Consider the following 27,937-nt stretch of genomic DNA (forward strand, 5'->3'; position numbering starts at 1 on the left):
CCTCAAGAGCCAAAGGAAAACTGGTCCCTACCTGCTAATTTTCCTTCCTGTAGTACCACGGATCAGTGCAGGCCCCTGGGTTTTGCCTCCCTTCCAGCAGATGGAGAAAGCGAAAGTTTTACGGACACTGCTACTTAACCACATGTGCCACCTGCAGTTCCTCAGTATTAATCTATAGCCAAGCCAATGACAACTTTGAAAAACTTGCCAACTTTCAAAAAATGAAAATATACTCTGCTATAAAAACTGAAAGAGTGGACGACTCTCCCCCTTACTAGACTGGGCGGGTTCTGGACTGATCCATAGTACTACATGAACAAAAATTAGCAGGTAAGAACCAATTTTCCTTTCCCCGTACATACTCAGATCAGTCCAGACTCCCGGGATGTACCAAAGCTCCCTACTCAGGGTGGGACCAGGAGAGTTCTGCTCGTAGAACACTTTCGCCAAAAGATGGGGAGACCGTGTGTCCCACATCCAGATGATAGTGTCTAGCAAAAGCATGTAGCGACTTCCAAGTTGCTGCCCTGCAAATCTATGGAGAAACAAGTTGTGCCTGAGAACGCGTAGAATGAGCACACAGTTCCTCCGGGACCGGACGACCTTGAATAATGTAAGTGGAACCAATAGCCTCCTTAAGCCAACGGGCAATAGTAGCCTTAGAAACCTGAAAGCCCCTCTTCGGACCGCTCCACAGAACAAAAGGGTGATCTGACCTCCTGAAATCATTCGTTACCTTGAGGTACCTCAATAAAGCTCTACTCACATCCAACAATTTGAGCTCTCTTGCATGCGGAACGGACACGTCCACCGTGGGAAAGGCTGGAAGCTCTACTGTCTGATTCACATGGAATGCCCACTGTCCTCGACGAGACTCCTGAATTTGAAATCTGAAGAAATGGATCACGACAAGACAAAGCCTGCAACTCAAACTCTCCTAGCTGAACATATGGCCACCAGAAAAACAACCTTGACAGTTAAGTCCTTCAACGTCACTCTCTGGAGAGGTTCAAAAGGAGCCTTCTATAGCCCCCTGAGGATAGATTAAGATACCAAGGCGGACAAACACTTTGAAACATAGGGGGACAAAGAATTTGCATCCTAAGGAACCGAATGCTGTCTGGATTTGCTGAAATAGAGGAACAATCTATCTTGCCACGAAGACAACCTAGAGCTACTGCTTGCACTTTAAGTGAGCTGAAACAAGCCTTTGGTGAAACCTTCTTGTAGAAAAGACAAAATGTCAGACTGATGACCTGAGAGGATGAACACCTTTGGTGAAGCACCAGGACTCAAAAACGTTTCATACACGTACATAGGAAATATTAGTGGACTTTCTCCTGGCTTGCAACATAGTAATAACCGCTTCTGGATAACCCCTACATCTCAACCGACGCCTTTCAAAAGCCATGCCGCTAGACAAAAGCGAGCAGCCTAGTCAGAAAATATGGGTCCCTAATGCAGAAGACAATCGGTCCGTCCACCACCAAGTTGACCAGATCCGCAAACCACAGATGGCATGGCCACTCCGGTACCACCAAGACTACTTCTCCCTGATGCTTTCCTATGCAACACAAAAACTTTCCCACAAGCGGCCAGGGAGGAAAGCAGAGTTGCTTACCTATAACAGGTGTTCTCCCAGGACAGCAGGATGTTAGTCCTCACAGATGGGTGACATCATCGGATGGAGCCCAATCACGGAACACTTTTGTCAAAGTTTCTAGAAGTTTGACTGGCACACTGAGCATGCCCAGCATGCCACCAACCCTGTGGCCACACGGGATCCCCCTTCAGTCTCATTTCATAGCAGAAAAGTACGAGCGAAAAATAAAAACAAAACATAGGCGAACCCAACTCAGCGGGGTGGTGGGCAGGTTTCGTGAGGACTAACATCCTGTTGTTGGGTAACGGATGAAACCTTGCCATTGCCCTTCCCACCTTTAAACTGGAATCGGGAGCACCCCATTCTGCTTCTACCATTTTCTGCACAGACTTGTGATACAGGAAGGCCGTGGAGGGACCCCGCATCCCATCAAGGACCAGATCCGCCCCATCCAAATCAGAGTCCTCCTGTGGGATCTTAACCCCAAGAACCTGGAAGGCCAGCGGCAGCAAGGCTTCAAGCTCTTCCTTCCTAAAAAGACGTACAACCTTCGGGGACCGGGACCACCCTACCATCCCCTGGATCCGCATCTCCGGCCACCGGAATGATCTGATCCGCCGGAACATCCTGACCCTGAGACTCCTCCGCCTCTATGGGAGCTCGACAGACTCAACGGAGTCACCTGCCCCAGAGTGACCTTTCACCCAGAGCGAACCGGTTTTGGGTCTAATATCCACCCCCCCCCGGGCTGTAAAGGACCACGGCTCCCTGGCTGCAAAAGCTGCCTGCTGTTTGGCCAGGTAAGCCTCATGCAGCAGCACAAAGTCAGCAGAAAAGGGCCTCACAGTTCCAGCCTTTGCAGGCAAGGAACTAGAAAGTGGCAGTTAAGATTTACTAACGTCTCAGAGTCCCCCCCGATCATGGCCTGAGAGAGAACGGGCCGGCGACAAACATGGAGGAGCATCCCCCACCCCCCGGCAGCACGGTAACGGCCGAATGCAAATCCAAAATGGCCGCCGTTCCCACGCTGATCTGGAAGGATTCAGCACCCCGATGCAATGTGGGGCGGTAGCAGAGGCCCCCCGATGCTGTTTCACGCCAGACAGACGGTTGGACAGGCCCTCCCCACCCTCAGAACACAAGGCACAAAGACAGGGTCTGCTGAGCCGCAACCGCATGGAGCCCGACCCGTGGCCCATCACTAAACACTCAGCGACTAAAAGGGAGGGAAAAAAAAGCTGCTGCTTAAAGCTGAGGAGAGAGTCGCTGAAAGATAAAAGTCCCCAGAGAAAATAAAACTTCTGCTTTAAAAGCTATGGGGGGAGTCACTCAGCCAGCAGAGCAGAAAACTGCTCCTTTTTTTCTTTTTTTAAACTTTACTGAAAACTACCCCGAGACAGAATCCTACAAAAAAGCATAGGCTGTCCCAGACAGAAAAACGTACCTGAAGCCTGCAGCCGCCTAGTAAAGAAGAGGGATCTGGACCACCAGGTTTATACCCCATGGCCACACAGGTTGAGCACTCACAAGGATCACCAACCCCTTGGCCCGCCCACCTCAAAAAAACCCAGAAGGCTCAAAAGAAAAAAAACTCTCAGTTGCAGAACTGCAAGTTTGCATCCATCTTCCATCTGCTGGAGACAGAGAAATACTGTAAATGTGGTAAAGTAGCAGTGTCAAAACTTTCTCTGTCTCCATCTGCTGCAAGGGAGGCAAAAACCAGAAGTCTGGACTGATCCGGGTATGTACAAGGAATAAGAGGCTGGGTTTTCAGGATATCTACAATGAATATGCATAAGAAATGTTCATACAATGGAGGAAGGGCTTGCAAAACTCTCTCATGCATATTCATTGTGGATATCCTGAAAACTTCACTGGCTAGGTCTATCATAAGGCCAGGGTTGATAACCACCAGGTTAAGGAAATGAAGTTTAATACACAGTTTATTACAGAGGTGGCCAACTCCGGTCCTTCAGTGCCACAAACAGACCAGATTTTCAGGATATCCACAATGAATATGCATGAGACAGCTTTGAATATAATGGAGGGAGTATGTGCAAACCTGTCTCCTGCATTTTCATTCTGGATATCCTGCCCTATTTGCGGCTCTCGAGGACCTGTGTTGGGCACCCCAGTCATAGATGAACCTCATACCCTAGGGTTCACTTGGATATGAGGCTTGAACTGTGCACTGCATCCAGACCTGCAGTATTTTTTTCTTTTTGAGTTCTAAGGTCATTGCATTTCTTACAGTTGTTCTTGCTGATCTCCAGAGGGACTACATATTGGTTTAGCTTTGGTACCTTCTTAGTTTTATTGCTTGTAGTATGGCATCTCAGAGTTTAGATTTGTTCAACTACAGAAGCAGTCTGTGGCAGCTCCTGGTCTGCAGCAGACACTGTTTATACTGGAGAACTTTTTAATCTATTTAATGAGGTTAGTTAGGGGCCACCAACAGTGATTTCTGCAGACCTGCTTGGGGGGAGTCTCAAAAAGGTTTACAGCAAATTGGTTCAGTGTGGGCTCGTGAAGTCACTGACCATGACTAGTGTCTGTTAAAAACCTCTATAAGATTATGCTCCAGCTGCACACCATAATCTTCTCCAGACCTATTATTATTGTTAGTGATTTATTACCCATTTTAACCCATGAGCACTAGCATTGTACATCTTAATCAGATCATGGAAATTTCTAGCCAGACCCTTTTTTCCATCTCTGTAGCTTGCTTTTTGAGTTAATTGGAGAAATTAATTGAATATTTTTGATGTTAGTGAATTTCTTGAAGGTGAGACGTGGCACCAGGACTCTTTTTTCAGACAACTGTATTTTAAAGCAGCAGTGCCACCTAGTGTCTGAAAATTAGCTCAAGATTTGCCGGTGGCTACTTAATTCTCCTGTACAATGGACCTATTTGTAATAAAAATTTGAGGCCCATCTAAAGTAGAGCAAGGGCCTTAGATTTTTAATAGCAGGGGTTTTACTACATTAAAAGATGCTACATTTTTTCTTTAAAAAAAAAAAAAAAAAAAGATACTTGTTAAATAAATATATATTAATTCTATGGCTTCTGATTTCGGATGTTTATTTTCCAGCTAAGTAGAGCTTTTTGGGGGTGCCAAAAATCTGTTTTTGTGGCGCAGGTATCTATTCCAGTTGAATCAAACACACATTTGTGCAGCTGAAGAATCATTAGCATGGAAAATACACAAAAAGTGGAGGTTCCAGGGTAAGCAAAGAAGTGGTGAGAGTGTGTTATGGAAGTGGTGTTTTTCCAGTATTTATATAATAAACACTTTTTTTTTTTTGCATTGGGGGTGTTATATTGGGGTTTATCAGTTAAAGCCTAAAGTCAGAAGCCCTAAATTTGATCAAAAGAAAAGGCAATGCAAGCTAGAACTACATTAAGCCAGCGCTACAACACTGCTGCGCAAAAGGCAAACTAAAATCCCACAATGGATCAAGACGTGACTTTAATGATTTCATATTAAAAGGGAGGTGTCTTGTATTGTTTTTTTTTTTTAACTTAAGTCTGGTGTAGCTTCTTTAGTTCAATGTCCTGTGTTTTACTAAGTTTCCTAACTCAGTGCTTGACTTCATTTCAGGCGGTGCTCATGCTGTCCTCTGAGGCTCCGATGGTGATTTAACCCCCCCCCCCCACCAATCTATGTTCCAGATTTCATTCTGTAGGAGTTTTGCATTTGGTTCTGCTCAGACAGAAAGAATCATTCACACCGTTAGTAGCCAGCTAGCGGAACTTGTGTGTTCATCCTCATTCCTGGCTCTAGTCAGTCATTCACATCCTAAGCCTTCGCTTTCTGCACTACCACTATTCAGGACTTAAAAGCTCTCTAGAGCTAGGGCAGAGATTCACACCTGCTGTCTCTGGCTGACTTTAGATCCCCATTCCATCATTGGGGATATATAACAAGGCTGCAAGGCTCTTGTCAAATGAGGCATTAGAGAATAATCAAAATGGGAAACTATAAAATGGAAGATATGTTTGTGTCATTCAGGTTTAACACTTCCTTTTAAGATACCTACAAGTGCATCCCCAAGTTGAGCTTAGGGCTGCCAGAGAGGCAGCGCTTAATGTCCCTGCGAGGGGAGCAAGAGTTCTAGCCCTTGTTAATGACCATGACATTATTTACTGAATTGACTTAAAATCCGCAATTGCAGGGTTCTGGAAAAAATGTTGGTCCCTGGCCGAGGCCTGCTATTGTAAAGAATGGATTAAAAGTAAAGGGAAGGGATATAAAATATGCAATAAAAATCCCTGGAGAGTTACAAATGAAGGCTCAAATGTTGGTAGGGTCCCAGTTCTGCTTCCGACTGAGGAGGCCCAAAGAAAAAGGAAGCTACCAGGTAAAAAAAAAAAAAAAAAAAGCTGCCTAAATGTAATACATTCCTAAGCTGTAGAGCCGGCTTTATTTCTGCCCTGCTCTCTCACTGCACTAGGACAGCACATATCTCTTGGAATTTGCAGTGCAAAGCCATGCTAAATTTTTCTGATTTCAGCTCTCTCGTTTCTCCTGAAATTCCAATTGTCTTTTTCCTTCAAACAATAAGATACTTGCTGCCATGGCTGAGTTTAAGCTGTCCACTCCTGGTACAATAGGAATCAAAAGTCTTGACCCTCCACTGCTTTCAGCCAGCTGCAGAGACTCTATGCTCAGCCCATGCGTCTCTCCTCCTATCACAATAGCAGTTGGAGCCTGAGCCCAAGGCTCAAAATAATTCTGCACATACAGTTCTGGAAGTGAGATCTTGCATGAACTCTCAGTTTCTTCCTCATCACTCTCCTCGTCATCACTGGAAGAGTCATTTTCCAAGTGCAGGGGACCTTTCCTCTGCGGATGACAAGAAACCCAGCCATAGTCACTGGCTTTCTCTGACACACATTCTGCAGTCTGTGTGATGGGTAAGTTGGAGTTGTCAGCCACACAGATCTTGGTATCAGCTGAGATGTAATTGGGAACAACTTCCCACTCCAGACTGGAGATGACTGGTATGCGGAAGTGAGCTCCCATCCCAGCCCGAATCACTTTTGGCTCCCAAGCATCAACACAACCTAGAAATGAAGAAAAAGAAGAACTACATAATTTATTATTACATGTCCCTACCACATTTCCAACTTGTATCTTCAACCAACCATGAGGTCCATGATGAGGGACTGTCCCCCACAGGGGTTGCATAAACACAGCCTACATCTTGGAAAATAATACTGGTTCACTAATTAAAGTCCATTTAGGAAGGGAAAAAGAAAAAAAAATCCCTGTTGCTGCCTGTTTAAATCTTGAGTAACTGTGCCCTACCTTTTGTAAGCAGGACTTTGCTGCAGCCTGCCCCAGCTGCTGATCTTAGAATAGTCCCCAGGTTGCCAGGATCACGGATATTGTCACAGATAAGAGACAGCGGCAGTGAATTTCTCTGCTGAACTACTGGATAATTTATTTTAGTGTGATCAGGTCTGGAAAAGATTCCTGGGGAAACAAACCAAGATAATTATAGACAGCTGATGTTTTCTATAAGTGGATAAACCTGATGAGAAAAAAATTAATGTATTTTAAATTGAAAAATATAACATTTTCAATCTTTTGTTTGCATTTCTTCAGATTGAAAGCACCCTTTCAGGACCAGATTTAAGATTTTGGCACCCATATGCAGAGTGTCACAGCAATGCCCCTTTAATGCTGTGCTGGCACGTGGCCCTAAGGCAAGCAGGAGCAGGTTCCTCTATGGTCTGGATATTTGGTGCCTTCAAAACTTGGCACCCTAGGCAGTTGCTTATGTTGCCTGTGCCTAAACCCAGGCCTGCCCCTTTGCAGCAAGAACTAGTAGCAAAAGTTTACCCTAGATCTTTGTGATATATTCTCACCACAATTCCTATTCTGATGATAAGAGCCCAAAGCTTAGGGAAACAATCATTTACTTTTATATCCAGTGTGCTTCATCTTACCTATTACTCCTTGAGGTGTTACAAGGTCGGTCCACATCCGTATATCTTCAAACTTTACTTTAACCAGATTCACTCCCTTCAGCTTTGCTGCTGGGAGCTCATTCAACCGCTCCACGGTATTGAAAAACAGAGTCTGCAGCACAGCTCCTGCTTCCAGAGCATCACAAATCAACCTCCGACCTTCCAGCAGAACCTTTCCATGCTGTTCCCGAAATTTCCGCGACTTTGCAATTGTAACCACTTTCCTTTAAAAAAAAAAAAAAAAAGACCTGTGCTATTTTGTTACATTCAGTTTCATTTTTCAAGTTCAACCAAATTACTAACTTAGCAAACAGTAAAAATAACTTATTTTATATTTATGAAGCACTGCATGAAAACTCTGTGGGTTAAGATGTTTTCATCCAGTTGCAGTTTATGGTAATGTTTGTATATACCAACAATATCTGAATTAAATAGAATTCATTGGATAAAACTCAAAATTTGGAAAAAAGAGTACAGACAGTTGAAAAAGCTTTAAAAAATGCAGAAACAGAGACTAAGGAAATTAAAGAGGTTCAAACTAACTTTATCAAATCAGAAATTATGCTTAACAACAGGATGGACTTTTTAGAAAATGAAGTAAGGAGAAATAATTTAAGATTTCTTTATTTTCCTAAAACAAAATGGGCAAATGCGAAAGATCTCCTTAAAAGTTATTTCATTAACATATTGGGACTGTCTGAAAATGCTATACCAGAAATTTCAAAAATTTACTATCTTCCTGGGAAAGAAGTCATAAAACAGCAAGAAGACCGGGATAATACTGTATTTGACAACCTTACAGATTTCCTGGAGAAATCCTATGAAGCTAAAATTGAAGCGAGAGCAACTCTGTTTGTGACTTTCCTTCAGATTTCTGATAAAGAAAATATATTGAGATTATCCTTTAGAAAACATCAATTTCTTTTTTACGGCTCTCAGGTGAGAGTGTTTCCTGACATTACTAAAAGGACATAGGAAAAAAGGAAGTTATTTCTTCAGATGAAAAATGAAGTGCTCTCTCGAGGAGCTAAATATTTCTTGCGATTTCCCTCTAGATGTCTTATTATACATCAGAATGATAGATATATTTTTTCGGATCCTCAACAGCTGCGTCTATACCTGGACTCACATTCTTAATGTCTTCATGTGGATCTAGGGCATGGAAGGAAAAGTAAATTGCTGTACTAGATGAAACTGCCAATTCCTAAAATTTTTCTTTTCTTATGAACCGCTTTTATATGGTTCTCCATTTATTCTTATAAATAAATATATGTCTATTTCTTGATTTGTAGAGTCGGAAGTAATATTACTCCAGTAATATTTGACTTAATTTAATTTTCTGTATTATTTAGATTGGAGATATATATTAATCCGTCTGTATTTCATGCTATTTTTTTTGTTTTCCTTAAATGTTGTTGTCATTATATGATAATGAAAATTCAATAAAAAACCAAATTAATAGAATTCATCTAAGATAAACATTTATGTTGTGTGTATTCTCATTTGTTCAAGCCTTTCACTTGATACCTCAAAGTGCATTACAATATTAATTGGGGCCATGTGACTGCTGAATATAGCTAGCTCTAAAATGAAAATTAAGATCCCTTTTCTGTTAATGCAGAATGGTTCATGTTCTAACAGTTTCGCAGCTTACTAACATTAGCATCTGAGCCAGAATTAGCAAGACAGGCAGAATCTGTCCTTTTCTCTTTCAAGTCGAATTGATTCACAAAGTCGCGTGCAGTGGAGTTTGTTAAAAAGAAAAAAAAAATCAGCATTGGATGATACCGACAGCAATGCGGAGAGTAAGGGATGCTTCCTCCACGTGAGCTTATTCCCTCCTTACTTTAGTCCCTTTGCTGGTGTCCTCTCCTAGATTTATCAGCCCTTAGGCGCAGGGTCTACTACAGCCTGCCCATGTACAGCGCTGCGAACATGGAAGAAGCAGCATGCACAAAGCCTTTCTTACGCTAGCCGCCGGTCTCCGGCCATGGCCTTGTCATAGCGCAGGCCCTGCGGGAGGGGGCCGGCCTGCTCCTCCCCGCCCGCCTGGGTCCTGGGGCTGTAAACCCGCCACTTGGGGTCTGCGCCACTCGGTCCCGGCCGGCGTTCCTCCGCCCCAGGATATAACACCTGGACAGGTCTCCTCCGTAGGGCCTGCATATGCCGTCGGACGGTGATCGATACGGCCCAGATCCCGCGGTCCAGGTATCCTCGTGAAAGCACACCACACCACAAAACCGCCATCGCGCCCTGGGTAGTAGCGTTAGGGGCCGGGCCACCATTGCATACCGCCTTCTGATCAGCGCTTAGGAATGACGTTTACAACCAATCCAAGCCACTGTCGCGTCCTACTTTCTGGCCGGCGCTGGATAATGACGTCAGGAGTTGGCATACCCTACTAGCGCATTCTGCTCCTCGACCCAGCGCTCGATAATTACGTCAGGGCAGGCTCTGGCCACCATCTTTTGTGCGGCGATCGAGCCAACAGGGCAAGCTGAGGTTCTATAGCCAGGTAACTCCTAACCAAATTTTTTGTCGTTTGAAAAATTGCATTCATTACAGCACTGGGTATGGAAATGGTAAAACAAGCTAAATAAATAGACATTAGTTGAGTATCCTGGGTAGGGAGAAATAACCACCGTTTATGGAGACCTCATGATAATCGCACTTCTTGGTCTGTCCTTCGAAGAAGCCGTTGACCAGTGTTGTCAGATCTTGGCAAGTTTTTTTAGTGCCCAATCAATCACGAAATCTAGCCCAAAAGTAGCAAAAATATTTATTATACAATATTATATACAAATCCCTGCATTGCATGTAAACTGATAAAATTAACAATATATATACAAATGTTTAAAAATGCTAGAAAAGCCTAAAAATTGAGGTTGTCATGTTCAGTTTTGCTATAAGATAAGGCTCATCGTTGAGCAGTGCAGAGCTAGCTGTGCCATTCAAAATATATTAGAAGTCCAGGTTGGGACCGGACCCGACATCCCCCGTATGGGTGCATGACCTAAGGTTCCCCTAGGGCATTGCACTGGCTCTGCTGACCCCTGCACATTCAATGCAAAATTTTAAACAAAAAGGCAAGATATAGTTAAAAGAAAATGTAAGCGTTATGCAGATGGGGAAATCTAGCGCTCAGCATGGGTTTGAAAAGTGTGCGGGCAAATATGGGGCATGCACACGACATGGGTGAGAGGCAGCAGTCAGTTCTCAAGGCTTCCGCACAGCTTTCCTAAATGTTCCGGCTCATGTTTATGGAAGCTGTGGATTTTCTTACCTCCCTCCCAATCTTTTTTCTTTCTTTCTAGTCACATTCCTCCTTCCCCAGTCTCCTCCGTTTTTGCCTCAGTCTTTTCTCCGTCCTCTTGTTCTAAAGGTTTCTCACTTCTCCTCTGCCACTCTAACCTGCTTACGGCTCTCTCCCTCCTGCTAACATGCAGGTCAATACAGTAAAGTGCGGCCGCGGTTACCCTGCTCCTAACCCGCTTTCTACCCATTTTTCGGCCGTGTTAGTCCAACCCGCGATACATTATCCCCTTTATCCTACTCTTACCGCGTCCTTAAATCACCGGGTAACCCCTTCCGCCCGCGGCATGTATATTACATGTAAACGATTGAATTAGCTATTCCCTCCCATACAATAACGCGCACCCTGACTATCGCTTTTTTACCCTGCCGTTTTGCCGCGCGTTTAACCTGCTAACTTACCGCCTACCCTTACCCCCTGCGTTAGAGGCAGGGGTAAGGGTAGGCGGCAAACTTTCCCCCAGCCCCCGCTCACCTGCCCTGGCTGCGTCCATTGGTGCTGGTATCCGGGGCAGCCCCAGTCCTCTCCCCTCCTCCCGAAGCAACGAAAGCGGAAAAAAGCGAAAAAAAAAAAGTTGCAAGAGAGAGAGGGGAGAGAGGACGGGCAATCCTACACTCGGGATTGCCAGTCCTCTCTCCCCTCCTCCCGAAGCAAGGCGCGAAAAGCAGCCTTGCTTCGGGAGGAGGGGAGAGAGGACTGGCAGTGTAAAGCAACGAAGCGACTTACTTTTTTTGCAGCCCCCCTCCGGAGACGGACATCGGCGAAGACAACCGCGGCTCCCCTGCCTCCAGCTGCCCGCAAAGATGGACGCCTGCACGGGCGAAAGCGGTCCCTGTGCGTGCAATTGGGCCGCTCAAGGCGTGACATCACGATGTTTGGCGTCACGGCATGTGACGTCACGTCTTGAGCAGTCCAATTGTATGCACAGGGGAGCTGGAGGCAGGGGAGCTTTTTCGATTTTTTTTCCGCTTTCGTTGCTTGCTTCGGGAGGAGGGGAGAGAGGACTGGCAATCCCGAGCGTCGGAGAACCGTCCACTTCCTGGTACCTGACATTTGAAATGACAGATACCAGCGTGTCCGTGAAGCGTTAGGCCAGCTCACCCAGGATACTGTATAGCGCTCTATACAGTAAAATGGGTTGCGCAGGCCTAACGCTTCACGGACGCTTCTTAGACGCAGCTTGCATTTGCAAGCTATTTACATACAGTATCGAGCGGTAGGTGAGCTGGACTGTGCGTGCGGCAACCGCGGGTGCGCCCGGCACTAACGCAGCTCTTCCTACCGCTCCTTACTGTATCGGCCTGATGGTGCTCTTGCGTTCTGTAAGCCAAGTGGTGCCTGCAGCAGGAGGGGACAACATCGCAGTAGCAGGGAGGCGGGGTAGCCCAGCAGCTGCTGGTGGAAGACAAGTGGTCTGCAGCACAGGAAGGAAGGAAGGAGTGAGGCTCCCTAGCAGCATGGGCGGAAGGGAGAGGTGTGGCTGGGCGTACACAAACAGCTACAGGGGGGAGGATGACAGAACTTCCCTGTTGCATCCAAAGGGGCAGAAGGGAAGGAATTGGCAGTTAGGTACCACCACACTAGATCACAGGGCATGTTGTCGTAATTCTGCAGACAGAACTAGAATTCAGTGGCAGCTGCAGGAAAAAGTTGCTTATATTGTAGAACTGGTGAGTGTGTGAGCTGATTAGATTTATATTTTTCAATGGTCAGGGGAAATATGAGAATCTTGAAAGGTGAGCTGAATTTATGCATCTGGTGGCCTGGTTTAGCTGATTTCTCAGACTCTGTTAGTGATTAATAGCCAATATTAGAGCTCCTCTGAATGTCTATAAACCCAACCAATTATATTCAGGGAGGGCCTGATTTAACCTGGTCTTTTCCCAAAGACACCGAGTAGGAGAAAAGCCTTAGTCATCCACTTGCTTAGTGGAAGTTCTCCAAAGGAGACTCAGTGAGAAGTGTTTTCTCATAAATGGGAAATTAAGGTCCAAATTCAAGAAAGAATAAAGTGAACGAGGATTGCATGGCAGAAAAATGTTTCAGTTGTTCATTGGCTGCTTTAAAATAGATTGTTTGTTGGTAAAGAAAACATTCTTTGGTCTAAATGGCTGCAGCCCCACCCACTCTGCACCCCTTCTGTCAAGATGCCCCCCCCAAAAATGTACATGCCAAAAAAATGAGCCCAAAATTCCACAACCAAAAAAACCTAAACATTTCTCACAGCCGTTCACAAAAAGAAGCCCAAATGGGCATGAAAACCACTGTCGCTGACTGGCCTAACTGGTTGTTACTGTAGCCCCACCTCTTTCTCCAGCTGAGCGGTGGCTGAAGCTGGGCAGCTTGGAGGTACAAGGTGACCGGGCAAGCTCGGAGCGCCCTCCTGGAAAATGGTTGTATCTCCATGTAGGGCCATTCGGGCTCCATTTACTGTAGATCCTGCAAGGGTTTAAAAACTTGCAAAATCCTCTCAACATATGTTTTCTCAAGTAATAGACTCGGGCATAGATGCTATTACAGTGTTGGATTATGCCCCGATTTGGTTACATTTATGATGGGGGGTGGAGACAATTCTTACCGCTGTTGGTAGAGGTGCAACCCTGCAGTCTGAGAGAGAGAGAAAAACATTATATTAAGAAGAGAAGGCTAGTAGAAGATTCAGAAGCTCCCTGAGGTGTTATTTCTTTATTATTATTTTTTATATACCGACATTCGATCTGAGATATCACATCAGTTTACATTCAGGGACTGTAGGTATTTCCCTATCCCCAGAGGGCTTACAATCTAAGTTTTGTAGCTGAGGCAATGGAGGGTAAAGTGACTTGTCCAAGGTCATAAGGAGCGACGGTAGGACTCGAACCCTGCCACTAGGCTATTTCTCCTTGGCGGACCATCCCTCAGGTTGAGCCGGGGGTTTGGGAACTCCTGCCTTGTGCTTGCCGCATCGTGCCGGGGGCCCTGAAAGCCAGGGATCTGGTTCCCTCAGGGCCTCTGAGATCTCTGCCTGCAAGGCCCTGGATTCAGGTAAGTACCCCTGGTGTGTGTGTTTTGTCTTTGTATCTGTGATTTTAAAGTTTAAAAAAAGAAAAAGAAAGCAGAAAGGCAAACAGCTGGTTACTGGGGGGCGGAAGGTACGGCCATGAGGCAGCGAGGGCTGCAGGCCTCGGCAGACAAAAGGTAACTATTGTGCAGGTCCACATGTGTGCTGGGGTCCCCAAGGGGAGCGGCATTAGCGGCCAGGCCTGTAGCGGAGGGGGCGCGGCCGCAGTTGGTGCGGCTGCGTTTATTTTCCCGCGCATCTCTGGGGGTTGTGCTGAGGCCAGAGAGCAGCATTCTTTTCCGTGGAAGGTGCGCGCCAGAGCGGCGATTGAGGCCGGCGGTGTTTGCAGGCCACGGGGCGGCCATTGGTGTGGGAGCACGTGGTATGGCGCCGGCACCGGGCAGAAAAGTGTGCCGTGCTTGTGGGCTGGAGTCTACATGCTTGAATTCTCGCTCCCTCTTTCCTGGTTGCGCTTTGGGAGAGGAGGGTTCCTCAGCGGGCGTGCACCAGTGGAAGTGGATTTCCCGCCCTTTGTGGGGGGGGGGGGATGTCGGTGTCTGTGGCCGAGGGGTCCATGGGGCCCCATGAGGCGGCAGGATACACAGAGGGCCGTGGGCAGGTGTCCTTTTTAACTAGAGAACCCAGAGATTCCTCTCCCCCGTTTTCTCCTGTGGTTCAGGGGGACTCTGAAGACGGCCTGGAGCAGGGGATGGATGGCCCTGAGGGATTTTTGCCAAAATGTATCCTCTTGATGCAAAAAACCTTCCTGGCAAGGAAAGGGGCAAAGGGGAAATGGGCGAGAGTCGGGCCTCCCCTATCCATGCTGAAGAAGCCTAAGAGGGCCACAGGTGGGACCGGGGACCTACTATATCATCTGGGACTGCGTTGGGCGGAGTTGGAGGTGGACCCTAAGGATGTGGGGGACTCCATGGATGATCCACAGGATGTTCCTTTGGACCACCAGGGGGTGGTTCCAGATACTGACGTGATTGTGGCACAGGTGTGGCCCCGGATGTAGCTAAGGAAGACCCGGATCTGGTTGAAATATCAGAGGGGGGTGATCCTCGAGTTGTCTGTTTATTTAAGAAAGTGGAACTATGCCCTCTTATTTGACAGGTCTTGGAGGAATTGGGGGTTAAAGTGACTCAGGAGGAGTCAGATAGCAAGGGGGTGAGTCCATTCCTGGATGGGCTGAAGGCCACCCCCCCCCCCCCCCCCGAGTGCCTTTAGTTTATCTAAGAAGATCAGGAAATTGGGAAGCTATATCCCCTGATGGAGGAGACTTTGGAGAAACTGCAGGTACCGAAGGTGGATGCTGTGGTGGGGGCAGTGTTCCTGGTGGCCTTCTGTTCAGACAGGTTTCGGAGTTACAGGCTCTGTCTTGCGAGAATCCCTTTCTGCAGATTTCCCATGATGGGGTTTCCTTGCAGACTGTCCCTTCTTTTTGGTCTAAGATGGTGTCCTACTTTCATATTAATCAATCGATATACCTTCCAGCTTTTCCGGAGTGGTTTAAGGATTCCCCTAGGGGCAGGGAGCTGCATCTTTTGGATGTGAGGAGAACTCTGTTGCGTTATCTGGAGCTGTCATATAGTTCTGGCGCTCTGATCACCTTTTTGTCCTGTATGGGGGCAGGAAGAAGGGAGAGAAGGCCTCTAAAGCTACTGTTTCCTGTTGGTTGAAAGCGGCTATTTGCACAGCCTATATTTGTAAGGGCTGTCGACTTCCAGCAGAACTGAAGTCGCACTCCACAAGATCGCTAGTCACTTCCTGGGCAGGATGTCAGTTGCTGTCGCCTCAGGAGATTTGTAGGGCTGCAGTGTGGGCCTCGTTGCATACTTTCACCAGACATTACCACATGACCATGAGGGCACAGGAAGATGCGTGTGGGTCTTTTGGGTTCCCGCCCAGTGTAAGAAGGCTTTGGTACATCCCACTTGTTTGGACTGATCTGGGTATGTTCAAGAAAGGAAAATTGGTTCTTACCTGCTAATTTTCGTTCCTGAAATACCACAGATTAGTCCAGAGACCCATCCCATCCCTGCTAAAAGACTATTTTTTTTGCCAACTGGTGGTTCAAGTTGGTTTGCCTTTCAGGGTATTTGGGCAGTTGTTCATGGTTTGGTTTTTTCATATTTAGTTTTTGGGAATGTTTTGGGCCTGGATGCTCTAGTGTGCCCTTAGCTGTTGGGAATCCTGTTGTACGTGTTTCCTCCTTGGCCTCTGGTCGGTCAAATTCTGAGGCGTATAGAGGCGTGAGAAAGGGTTTTGTGGTTACATCTTGGCTTGGGTACAGGTCAATACTGAGGGACTGCAGGTGGCACTCTCTGTTATGTAGCAGTGCCTCAAAGTTTTGTTTCTCTGTCTCCATCTGCTGGTAGGGAGGCAAAGTCCACTTGTCTGGACTGATCTGTGGTATTACAGGAATGAAAAATAGCAGGTAAGAACCAATTTTCCTGTCACAAAATGAAAGTTCTGAGGGATGACTCAGAACCAATGTCAGGAAATATTCACAGAGAGGGTGGTGGAGGCCTGGAATGCCCTTCCAGAAGAGGTTGTAAAGAAGAAAACAGTTAAAGAATTCAAAGGGGCTTGGGATAAACACTGTGAATCTGTAAAGTTACTACCCTTAATAGAAATATAGGATTACTACCCTTAACCAATTAGCTCTGATGCTTTTTTTTTTTTTTTATAAATGGTTTTTATTTTAATTATTAAACAGGTTTTAAAACTCAACAAATGAATTGTTGGAACATGCAGAATATATCATGACTTATCATTGCTTAACAGAACAGAAATATAGATATCGAAGAACTGCATACCTATAGATAGTTACATTTATCTATTGTACAAAACTAGAAATAACTGGATGTGCACCAAATGATCTCTGTTGTTTAAGTCATTTATACCAATGGTCTTCACCCACTACCTCCCTCCCACCTCCCACCCTATAGCCTTCTTTAACATGTTGTAAATAGACGCGTTGGCTAAATGCAAGTATACTAAGCAATACCTCTCATTTCTGCGCAATACTCGCCATTGAGGGCTCCTTAATATCTGTATTCTGAATTGTGGAGTTCCGCCACTGCACATAAGGCAACCACATTTTGTCAAATGTATGTACCCATTTATTTCTTACAACGGTTAAGTGGTTCAAATAATCGTTGTGTCACCGTATGTAGCTTCGGGGCTTGCGGCTCTTTCCACGACTATGCCAAAGCTCCCCTGGCCGCTATCAACACCTTTCTTCCTATGAATGGGACGGGGGCTCTGTTCCCTATCGGAGGAATACCCAAAAGCACATCAGCAGGATCTAGCTCCGTATTAGCACCTACCAATGATGTAATCAAATTCTTTACATTATCCCAAAATTCTGCCACTTTAGGGCATTCCCACCACATGTGGTAATAGTCGCCGGCAAGACCACGACCTCTCCAGCAGTTCCCCTTCCCTGATCTGGAGAATTTGGCAAGTCGGATGGGAGTTAGATGCCACCGAGATAATAGTTTATATCCTTGTTCAATAATGGCGGCAGAGATAGAACTTCTCCTAATGGCGGCATAACAGGCTTCCCAGTCACTTGTTGCAATTTGACGATGCAGGTCCCTTTCCCATGCTGTCATATATGGAAAGGGTACCCTTGGCTTTGCAAGTAACAGATTATAAATTTTGGAGATACCCTGGGTTTCGCAAAAGCCCTCAAACAGTGTTTTCCCCTTGCTTAAATCTGATCTAACCTCCTTACCATAAAGGAATTGTCTTAACTGCATGTAAAAGTAATAGTCAGTCCTATCAAAAGAAAACTCAGTCTCGAGATCTGCAAAATGTTTGGGGCGGAGCTCTTATGCTTTTGATGCAACTACAACATCGCTGTCTTGCCTCGAAGGATGGGGATGGAAGGAAAGAGGAATTTGGATTCAGGGGCAACCAACATGAGCCATGATTTTTTTACAGTCTGGGGTACTGATGCTCAGACATTAAGAAAAACCACAGGACTGCTTCTACAGCCAAGTCCATAAGCAAAGCACTTCAAGCAGCACATGGGGGTAACCGGTGCGGCAGATACCACCATGGGAAGCTTGCTGGGCGAACTGGATGGACCATTGGTCCTTTTCTGCCGTCATGTCTATGTTTCTATGTATAACTTGGCCTGATTGTTGCTCACGAGAGACTGTTTATATGACAATTCATTTTACGTGAATTTAATGGGGGGAAAGGCAGCGCTGAATCCTTTTTATATAGTCTATGCACTTCGTGCTGCCTATAGTAAATTGCCAAGTGGGTGGTCTAATAATGTGTTATCACCTCTGAAATGGGCCTAGGTCAAAATGACATCTCTATTTCACAAGTCACCTGCCAGCTCCCAGTTTTTGCCGATTCAGGGAAATCCAGATTTTTCGTATGGTAGCTCCATGTTAGATTTTCAGAAATGGAAGGAGAAGGGTGTAACCCAGGTACAGCATCTCATGGGGGAGGACAGGGCAAGATCCTGTCGTTTTTGGATTTGAAACAGCTATATGGGCCCTGACACCAGTTATTTTTCTTATATACAACCAAAGCGTTATCTAGCCTCTGTCTGCGAACGATCTGGACTCCGCTTTTCTAGATTTCATTGGACGAATTATTTCGACCTGACGCAGCAAAGAAGTTGTGTTTGTCTACATTGCGTACACTTTGAGTTTTACTTAATAGCTGGAGAAGAGATGGCAGTTTTGCTGTTTCAGAGAGAACATCAGCAGCTAGTTTTAAGTCCATAAAAGAGTTCTCATCTAATATGTAAATTAGTGAACTCCGTTTTAAGTTCTTGCGCAGGGCATAGATCTCATGTGCCCAGGCCTTCAGAAGGGTTTTTCTGCTTCTGATGTTTGTATACCGTGTGGTTCAGAAATGGATACTTTCTCGCATGCGTTTTTGGGCTTGTGTGCAGATTAGGCCCCTGTGGTCTCAGATATCCAACTATATGTCAAAGATTGTAGGATATGGAATTCCATTTCCCCCTGAAGCTTTATTATTTGGACACTTTCCTCCGTTCGTACTGAAAGCATGTTGTATTGGAAAGAAAACCATTCTGCTAGATTGGAGGAGCGAAAAGGCGCCTTCCTTCTGGCAGTGGCGGATGCTTTTGGAACATGTGGTGTCTAAGTATGCTTTCAAACGATGGACTTTTATTTTTGACAATTTGGGGGGGCATATATTCATACACTAGCCCCTAGAGCAAGAAGCCTAATCCTTAATAGTGGGCCATGAACAATTTTTCTGGTTAGTTCTCTGATCTGTAGGAATATATCTGCTGTGTTTAAAAAAAAAAATTAGCTTTATTTGGGCAGGGATGGGAGAAGAAAATGTAAATGTACAAGTGTTATTTGCCTTCTCGGTACTCAGGAAACACAATACCTGGAGGAGATGTTTGTCTGTGCTACCGGTTATTACGTTGAATAAAAAAGATGAAACATAGAAACTTGCAATATCCATAAAGGCAAATATGAAAACATGCCAGGCTTCCAGTTTACAAAGAGTTAACCATGATGTCACGGGAGATTTTTTTTCAGGACTCGGAGGGTTTCTCACTCCTTGATGCTAATTATGCCGTAATATTATCTATAGAGACTACAGGAGAAAGACAGAGGAAGTGTTTTGCCAAGCGATCCCTCCCAGTGTCTCCTGTAACGATGGTCACCAGAAGAGCGTTGCATTTTGTCTTTAAAGTTGGGGACCGACCTCAGACTGCCAGATTCTACAGGGATGTGCTGGGAATGAAAGTAAGAGCATTATGGGCTGGTGGCGCAGGTATGATGTAGTCCTAAGAAGGCAATGTGCAGTTCCCTGTACGTACCCGGATCAGTCCAGACTCCTGGGTTTATTCATCCCTGCCAGCAGATGGAGACAGAGAGAAGCCTCGCTGACACTGCTTGAAAAGCCCAGGTGCCATCTGCAGTAGCTCATTATTTCTCTGTCTCCAGCAGATGCATCACAAAATCTAGTAATGGATAGGGGGAACCTGCATTAATTGACTACTTAGCATATTGTAATTCATGTGTGTTGTAGGTGAGGGAATGCATAGTCAATTCTGAAACTAGGTCCAGTTACAGCACTGTAGCAGCTGTCACAAAACATCCAATCTGCTTTCAAATTAACTTGTAACTGTCCAGTAGCACCCCATTCCACCCCACCAGATCCCAGGCCTTCTGCTGACCCACTACATCTTTAAGACAGACTGAACTGGCCCTGAAAGATTTTTTACATTGAGGGTTACCAGATGGTTCCATTGATATTGGGAACTATCAAAGTCAGTCCTGGGTTTCCAGGTCCCCACTCTAATTGCATTATGGGTCTTGTAGGTTTAAGAGCAGGACTGGTGATTCTCTTTTCTTTCACTTCATGACCTGGCGCTTTCTGGGGCCATTCCTTTTAGGAGCATTACATGGACCATGTCACAAGGACATGCTTCTAGTTTCTTTCTTATGTGTTTCACAGATTCTGCGGCATGAAGAGTTCGAGGAAGGCTGCAAAGCATCGTGTAATGGGTATGATACAGAATGAACAGTACTGTTATCTTCTGGCGTGACAGCCCCTCCCCCCCCCACCCCATATAAACTGGCAGGCTGTGGTCAGAGCCCAAAAACTCTGCATCATTCACCTTATCCAGCCATGTGACCTTGAGTATGTCACTGACCTTCTTAATTTCCACTTGGATTGTAAGCTCTTTGGGGCAGAGTTTTATTTTTTGCACAGCGCTAATGCTATTATGTAAACATTAAACACAATCACAACTTCTTGGTATTAGTCCATAGATATAGCCTAAATGATTGGCTCTTGGGTTTTTGAGTATGACTTGTTGGTAAAAAAAAAAAAAAAACAACCCACTAACTCTGCTGTAGTACACCACCCCAACCCAGTCCTTTGCTGACCCACTACAGCTTTTAAAACAGACTGAACTAGCCCTGACATGAGCTGACTGGGATTGCCGGACTCGCTCATCATTGGCAGTGCGGTTCTCAAATGGTGACAGGCAGGGGTGTTGGAAAAATGTTCAGCGTGACATTGTGGAAAAACTCTTTCTAACCCGTGTATAACAGAAGCCCTCGTTCCAATATCTTTGTACACACTGCTGTCTCTTGCTGAAAACGTTCTTGTGTTCTTCCTGCAGGCCATACGATGGGAAGTGGAGTAAGACAATGGTGGGGTTTGGGCCCGAGGACCATCACTTTGTGGTAGAATTAACCTACAACTATGGAGTTGGAGACTATCGTCTAGGCAATGACTTCTTGGTAGGCAATGTTGGAAAGCCTTTCATTTTTAATAGCTTATTTATTGGGGAGGGGGGGGGTATGGAAAATAACTCCATGGGAGCTGCATCCTGCTCGGATACCCACAGGAGGAGGGTGCAGTATTAGGTCCAGATATGGATGGCGATATGGGAAAATACAGGAGGCCAGTGTGAGGAGTTTTCTGATGAAAGTTGGGGGGGGGGGGGGGTCAAGCTGTGTGTAAGGAGAGAGGCCCTGAAAGGTTAGAAAAGGTGAATTCTTCTGTTTTCCCTGGGATTCTGTGTCCACAATAAGCGCATTCTTGTTCCTTGCACTTTAATTCTCTTGGCACTGCTAGTTTAACTGCCCAGATGTTCCGTTGTCCCGTCACAGGACATCCCACTCATGGCAAATTTTTTTTCCTTGGCCTGCCAGGGTCTTTCACTCCGGTCCAGCCAGGCTGTCAGCAATGCCAGGGAGCAGGGATGGCCACTCACTGACATTAAAGGCGGCCTGTTTCAGACCACAGCTCCTGGCGGATATCCATTCTACCTGGAAAACGAAGAGCAGCCAGGAGCAGGTGAGGTTGGGGTCCTGGAACATCTCTTGCGTTTATGTGGTTGAATTACATCCTGGGGAAGGAAGCTTGTGTTAACCTGAAGAGGTCAGATTTAATTCAGAAGGAAAACCTGCAGGGGGTGCTGTTTGTTTCACAGCTACAAAAAGGTTTGCTTCATTCAAATAAGCTTGGAGCTGTGGACAAAAGAAAACTACAGCCAAATAGGAAAAGGGGACTGCAGGGCAGGAGTAAGGTACATCAGCAGAGGGGAAGGATGGTTTTGGGGAGCTCAGTACTAAAATAGCAGGGGAAGACTGTAACGCAGGCATGTAAGGTACATTGGCAGAGCTGTGTGCGTGTGATAGCAGCAGGAGTGAGGTGCACTGGCAGAGCTGTGTGTGTGTCTCAGTACTGGACTAGCAGGAGGTGATATATGGTCGACATGAGGTTCACTGGTACAGCAATGGCGAGAGGAGGGCCTTGGTACTGGCAAGCAGCAAGTACTGCGGGGCAGGAGTGAGATGCATTGGTAGAGCTGATGCAAGAAATGTTCTCCTAGCCATTCTATAATAAGCACTGAAATGTTTTTGAAACCTTGTATGCCTTATTTTTAAGAGTTTTGGTATCCACAGCAGATGATAGTATCAGTGTACTGGCTATAAATATAAGTCTCTTCTGTCTACTCCACATTTGCAATCTTCCTCATTAGTTATGAGAAAGTTATTGCCATTTTGCAGATCCTGTGCAAAAGGTAATGCTCGGTGTGTCTGACCTGGAGAAGTCCCTAAATTATTGGTCAAACCTCATTGGAATGAAAGTTTACAGTAAGGATGAAGAGAAGAAGAAAGCCGTGCTGGGGTTTGCAGATAACCAGGTTAGTTTGGTGACTTGGAGATTTGCTGATAGGTGTCTGATGCAGGTGGAGCCTGGGGTGTCAGAGTGCTACTCTCACCTGCTTTGTTTCAACCGTGCTAGAAAGATGCTATTTCTGGGAGCTGAAGGAGTTGTCATGGCATTTGAGAAAAATAGGCAGAAGTTAACAAGTAGCTCATTTAAAAACAAATCTTAAGAAAATTATTTTTCACTCAGCGCATAGTTAAGCTCTAGAATTCATTGCCAGAGGATGTGGTTGCAGCAGTTTGTTAATGGGTTTAAAAAAGATTTGGATAAGTTCCTAGAGGAAAAATCCATAAACTGCAATTATGGTAATAAATAAGCAGTAGTAGCTTGTGAGTTATCTAATGTTTGGGTACTTGCCAGGTACTTGTGACTTGGATTGGCCACTGTTGGAAACAGGATATTGGGCTTGATGGACCCTTGGTCTGACCCAGTATGGCATTTCTTATGTTCCTGTACATACTCAGATCATTCCAGACCAGTGGGTTGTGTATCCCTACCAGCAGATGGAGTCAAAGAACAAAAACTTTGGACACTGCTACATAAGAGAGAGTGGCACCTGCAGTCCCTCAGTATCTCTCTGACTCCAGCAGATGGTAGAGATGCAAACCTGCAGTCTAGGGTTTAGTTTAAAAAAAAAAAAAAAAGTGTAGTTAGTTTAGATTAGCTGAGCTGAGATTTTGCTCCCTGAGATATTAGGCACCGTTGCAGGCCATCCCTCCAGTGGAGCCAGGCATCCGGGGAGTTAGATACCCCTGACTGTGTTTTGCTCGCACCCTGCCGGAGGCTTCTGGTTCCCTCGGCCTCCAAAGCTGTTCTGGTTTCCTCTGGTCCTGCTGAGGTTGGCTAAAGTTTTTATTTAAAAAAAAAAAAAGAAAGAAAAGTGATTTCATAAGAAGTTCCTCAGGTAGGCCTCTGGTCTTAGTCGGGGCCCGGCCGGGACTGTGGGTACTGCGGCCCGAGGAGGAGACTGGTCGGTGTCTGGGGCGTCTCGATTGAGGCTGCTGAATATCCCTCATTAGAAGAATGATGTCTGTCTGTGAAGGACATGGAACTGTGGGGTGGATTAATTTCTTTCCTTTTTAATCTGAGCTGTGTCTCTGTGCTGTTACAGTGTAAGCTGGAGCTGCAGGACATCGGAGAAGCTGTTGATCACAGGACAGCTTTTGGACGGATTGCCTTCTCCTGTCCCAAGGAAGAGGTATGCTTTCGTTTGCTCTGACTCCAAAATCTTCATGCATCATCAGTTTCTCGGCTGAGTCCACTGTATCATGCTTGAAGTGTGTTTGCTAGGTATGCAATGTGTTTAAAAACTGACAAAAGAAATCCAGGCATCAGTAGAGATATTTAAGGTGCCTTTCATAAGAGAGAAAATACTATAGACTGGGACATGTATCCACTGAACCTAGAAACATGCAGGGCCATTACAAAGTTATCTAAAACCCTCTGCAAATGGAATGGGGTATTATATAGTGTGAAGGGAACATTTGGGCTTTTCCTGTATGGATTTGTATGGATTTGTACAGATCATCTCGTCTTACTCATAATTAGTGATTTGATTCAGGAGGGAGGGTGGGGGTTTCTGTGCTTTTCAGTTTTTTTTTCCAGATGGGGAAGATGATGTGGATGCGGCCTACAGAAACCAGAGATTTCCACCGTAAGGCATACTGAATAAACCTCTGCTTTTGTCCTTCTTTTGAAGCTGCCAGGCATTGAAGCACTGATGAAACAGCAGAACCAGAGGATTTTAACACCCCTGGTCAGCTTGGATACGCCAGGGAAGGCTACTGTGCAAGTCGTGATTCTGGCTGACCCAGTGAGTATACACGGAAAAACTCTTAACTTAAAACTCAGAGTAAAAAGTCTCACCATCGCCTCTTAATCACCAAAATTAATTACAACAGGTTATTAAAACAAAGCTGTAGCCTCCTTCTGCTCTGTAAGCTTCTGACAGCTGTTTATAGGTAAAACCATAGATGCATGTCATCTTTCAAGTGATTTCCTTAGTCTCCGAGAGCGGGCGCGTTTCACAGCATCACAAGTGACCTCACAAGGAATGAGATGTCTGTGTGAGCATTGTAGGGAACGGTCAGATCGGAGGAGTGTGAAATAATTCACAAGCAGGCAGAGGAGCCCGAGGGAGGGCAGCTTAAACATTGTCAAAAAACCTTCAGTGACTTTTTCAAATGTTTTGAGCAAAAGTAGGGCACGAAGGAGCAGCCTTAGGCTTGTGCCTGGAAAGGGTGCACGTGAGGATTACGCACAAGTTTTTCCTCCAGCATATTTTGCCTTCCTGAAATTGCAGGAAATAAAATCCTGGGGCAAAGGATTTTCTTTTCCAATAGTGTGCAGCTGACCGACTTGAAGACTTTTGGGATATTTTTGCCTGGAACATGATTCCTAACCCAAAGAGTACAGAGGGCTTGCAACTACATCACTCCACTGGCTTTTTGTAATGTGAACATTTTTAGGTCTAAGAATAAACCTTTTTTATCAATGAGTAAAAATCTACTTTTCCCAAAATGATGCTAAGTAAAAATGCAGTGTCGCAGGATGAGAAACAAAAGCCAAGAACTCTGTAATAATTGTTTTTCACATGTAGTTTTTATTGGAAGAGCTCTGTAATTTTTACAAAAACTAGCAAAAAGTGCCAGGCATTGCTCAGGTAGTCTGGTCTATAACAGCCTGTGCGTGTGCGCGCGCACTTGTATATGTCTCTGCTTGCCTGGACGCACTTTTTGCAAGCTTGTGCATACCTGTGCTTGCCTGTCCCTGTGTGTGGAAGCATGAGAGACAGGGCTTCAGACAGAGCATATTAGCAAACACTATCTGGTGTTAGGATTGTGTGGTCAATAACAGCAGGCGTACACGTGTGCCTGTGTGGGGGCCTGTCCATATATGGATGCATGTGCCTGTGTGTCTTTTTTTTTCAGGGGAGGGGGAGTGCCCATGGATGTCTGTGTGACGGTGTCCCTGTGTGTTTGGGACAGTATTTTGCAGACAGAGCATGTTGTCTTTGCACATTGCACCTTCCGCTATTCCAGGTGCCACCTGGTGGCCACAGACGGACACAAACAGTGTGACGACCTACTGAGTAACACAAGCCTTTTACAGTATTTTATATTAATTAGTTGATTAAATATGCCTCCTTCCCAATACTTTGATTGTAGACCGGAACCTTCATCCATGAACCAAAACGTCCATGACAATTGAATGAATTGATTTCTCACAGAAGTAACAGCAGACACAGCTTTTGGTTCTGATCTAACAGAACCTCTTTGCTTAGTAGCTGAATCTCCTGATGATATCATTTTTTTTTTTTCTCCTATTAACTCTGTGCTGTTATCTGAGTATCTTGTTCTTAATGCAGGATGGTCACGAGATTTGCTTTGTGGGAGATGAAGCTTTTCGGGAGCTTTCCCAGGTGGACCCCAACGGGAACCGACTGCTGGATGCCGTGAGTATGGTCCCCTTTCCTGCTGTTCTCATTAACTAAGGGGCTTACCATGGCGGAAGGGGAAGGAATATAAGGGCTCACGGATAAAGATAACTGTAAATCAGCAAGATCTGTCTCTTCTGCTGGAGGCCTGGCTCACTTTCAGTTGAAAGAGGTAGGGGGAAATGGGATTATTTTTGGGGGTTTTTTTTTGGTTCCATGAACAACATTTCAGTACCCAGTCAAACTCTGTGCACATCTTTTGGAAAAGGACTGGAGCCAAGAGCGCCTTATCCAGGCAATAAAACTCGGCTGCTGTGTCGCAGATTGACTGCACCGGAAATTTCAGTAGGCTCCTTTTTGTTTTTGCTGTTTTCCTGTTCATTGGAACCAGTGTGCGTCGGGTTAGGGCATTGCAGGCCTTCCTTTGCAGCCCCCTGGCCCCATTTCTTTCCCTTCTCTGGGGCCAGCCATTAGCAGGGAAAAGCCTGGCCACTAGGTGTCGCCACTAACCTGCGCTCTAGGATTTTTATTGTTAACACTTTAATCATCAGGGTAGGGACAAGATAGGAAGAGAGCGAGCCTTTGCACTTATTATTGTTATGAAGCTGGGAATTTACGGCCGGGCTCCAAAAGGACAATTTAAAGCACCAGTTGGAAGGTTCTCTTAAAACAACATTGCGTGTGTTTTCAGCTCTGTTCTTGCATCTTTCAGTGGCAAAGAGGCTGTGAATTTTTTTTTTTGATTTTTTTTTTTTTTTTTTAACTCCAGTTATTTGATTGCTTTTGGAGGTAGAGGGTGCCCTAACTTTAACGATCCTGTGTAGCCTGTTAATACATTGCTGACAAAAATCCCAAGGAGCTTTGGCACTGCCCATTTTTAATCTGGTCCTTTAATGGAACTGATTTTATACAAGTGATGCTGGTGCACGTCTCACCTTGGAGACAACTCGCGGTGTATTGTTAGGCTGCGTGCACGGATTCTGTGAGATGTCAAAGTTAGTGGTACGTTATGCACAAATCCAGCAGAGTAATGTAGCGCTTCTCTTTCCACAGGCAATGGCAGCCGACAAGAGTGACGAGTGGTTTAAAAAGCATAAAATGCAGAAGGCGTCGGCATAAGTTGATGGAAGAGATTGGTGCCTTTGCTTCAAGGCATCCTGAGTCCGTGGTTAATCCAATATTACGATGGTGTGCAAGCAGCCCGCCAGGCTTGCGGAATTCTTCCTCTGTTCTGTGCTTCAGTGCTTGCTTCGAAGGCCTTTTCCAAGCCTAGATGTGCTGTCCCAGTTATCGCAAGACCTCCGGCCCATTCTACGCAAACTCATCGGTCATTATAGGACAGAGATCAGACCTTCTGTGGAAATGAAGCTTACAAACAGATGTTTTTGTGACTTTAAGCGTTTTCTACTCCGGCTTGGGTAACCTTTCTCTCTCTGCATTGCAGAGGAATTGACTAGATCACACTGGGGTGGGGAATTTAACTTTTGCACATTTAACCATAACACAGAGAGAGGTCCATAATTTAATGTCACTTATGCTTTTTAGGAACTTTGAGACCATCTCGGGCAATTTAGTGGACAGAATTCCTGATTTGACTGGCAACTGTGAGGCTTCTGGTTTTGTTTTGGTTTTGGTTTTTTTTTAGTTCTGTGCAAATGTTAGATCCAGCAGAGACCCTTGTGATCTGCTAAGATTATGTTCAACATTGCCATATGATTGGGCCAATAAAAGAATTCAGAATATGCTGTGCAAATACTTCCTGTTGTCTCATTTGTTTTGTAAGGTGGTTTTGTACTCTGTGGGGGTGGAAGAGGCACGGGGTTATCCTGAAAACTGGCAGGCCGATGCAAAAAAAACCAACG

General features: G+C 45.4%; 2 protein-coding genes across 3 annotated transcripts; one reads left to right on the top strand and one right to left on the bottom strand.

Moving 5' to 3' along the window:
- Positions 1–1,827: 1,827 nt before the first annotated feature.
- On the bottom strand, positions 1,828–9,936 carry MRM3 (mitochondrial rRNA methyltransferase 3). Its single transcript, XM_029612093.1, has 4 exons — positions 9,550–9,936; positions 7,560–7,804; positions 6,916–7,083; positions 1,828–6,671 (listed from the first exon to the last, which is right to left on the bottom strand). Exons 1-4 carry the CDS (start codon positions 9,825–9,827, stop codon positions 6,115–6,117), a joined length of 1,248 nt encoding a protein of 415 aa, XP_029467953.1. The 5' UTR covers positions 9,828–9,936; the 3' UTR covers positions 1,828–6,114.
- A 16-nt stretch (positions 9,937–9,952) lies between these two features.
- On the top strand, positions 9,953–27,830 carry GLOD4 (glyoxalase domain containing 4). 2 transcript variants are annotated; one of them, XM_029612095.1, is made up of 10 exons: positions 9,953–10,095; positions 19,538–19,692; positions 20,408–20,457; positions 21,081–21,201; positions 21,616–21,760; positions 22,477–22,490; positions 23,751–23,837; positions 24,339–24,452; positions 26,007–26,093; positions 27,129–27,830. In XM_029612095.1, the coding sequence occupies exons 2-10, from the start codon at positions 19,603–19,605 to the stop codon at positions 27,192–27,194; spliced, it is 774 nt and encodes a 257-aa protein (XP_029467955.1). In that variant the 5' UTR covers positions 9,953–10,095; positions 19,538–19,602; the 3' UTR covers positions 27,195–27,830. The 2 variants fall into 2 exon arrangements, with proteins under 2 accessions (XP_029467955.1, XP_029467954.1); XM_029612094.1 differs by having other exon boundaries at positions 9,955–10,095; positions 22,477–22,613.
- Positions 27,831–27,937: the final 107 nt, after the last annotated feature.

The sequence above is a fragment of the Rhinatrema bivittatum genome, chromosome 8, assembly GCF_901001135.1.
Source record: "Rhinatrema bivittatum chromosome 8, aRhiBiv1.1, whole genome shotgun sequence".
In the NCBI taxonomy this organism is placed as follows: Eukaryota; Metazoa; Chordata; class Amphibia; order Gymnophiona; family Rhinatrematidae; genus Rhinatrema; species Rhinatrema bivittatum.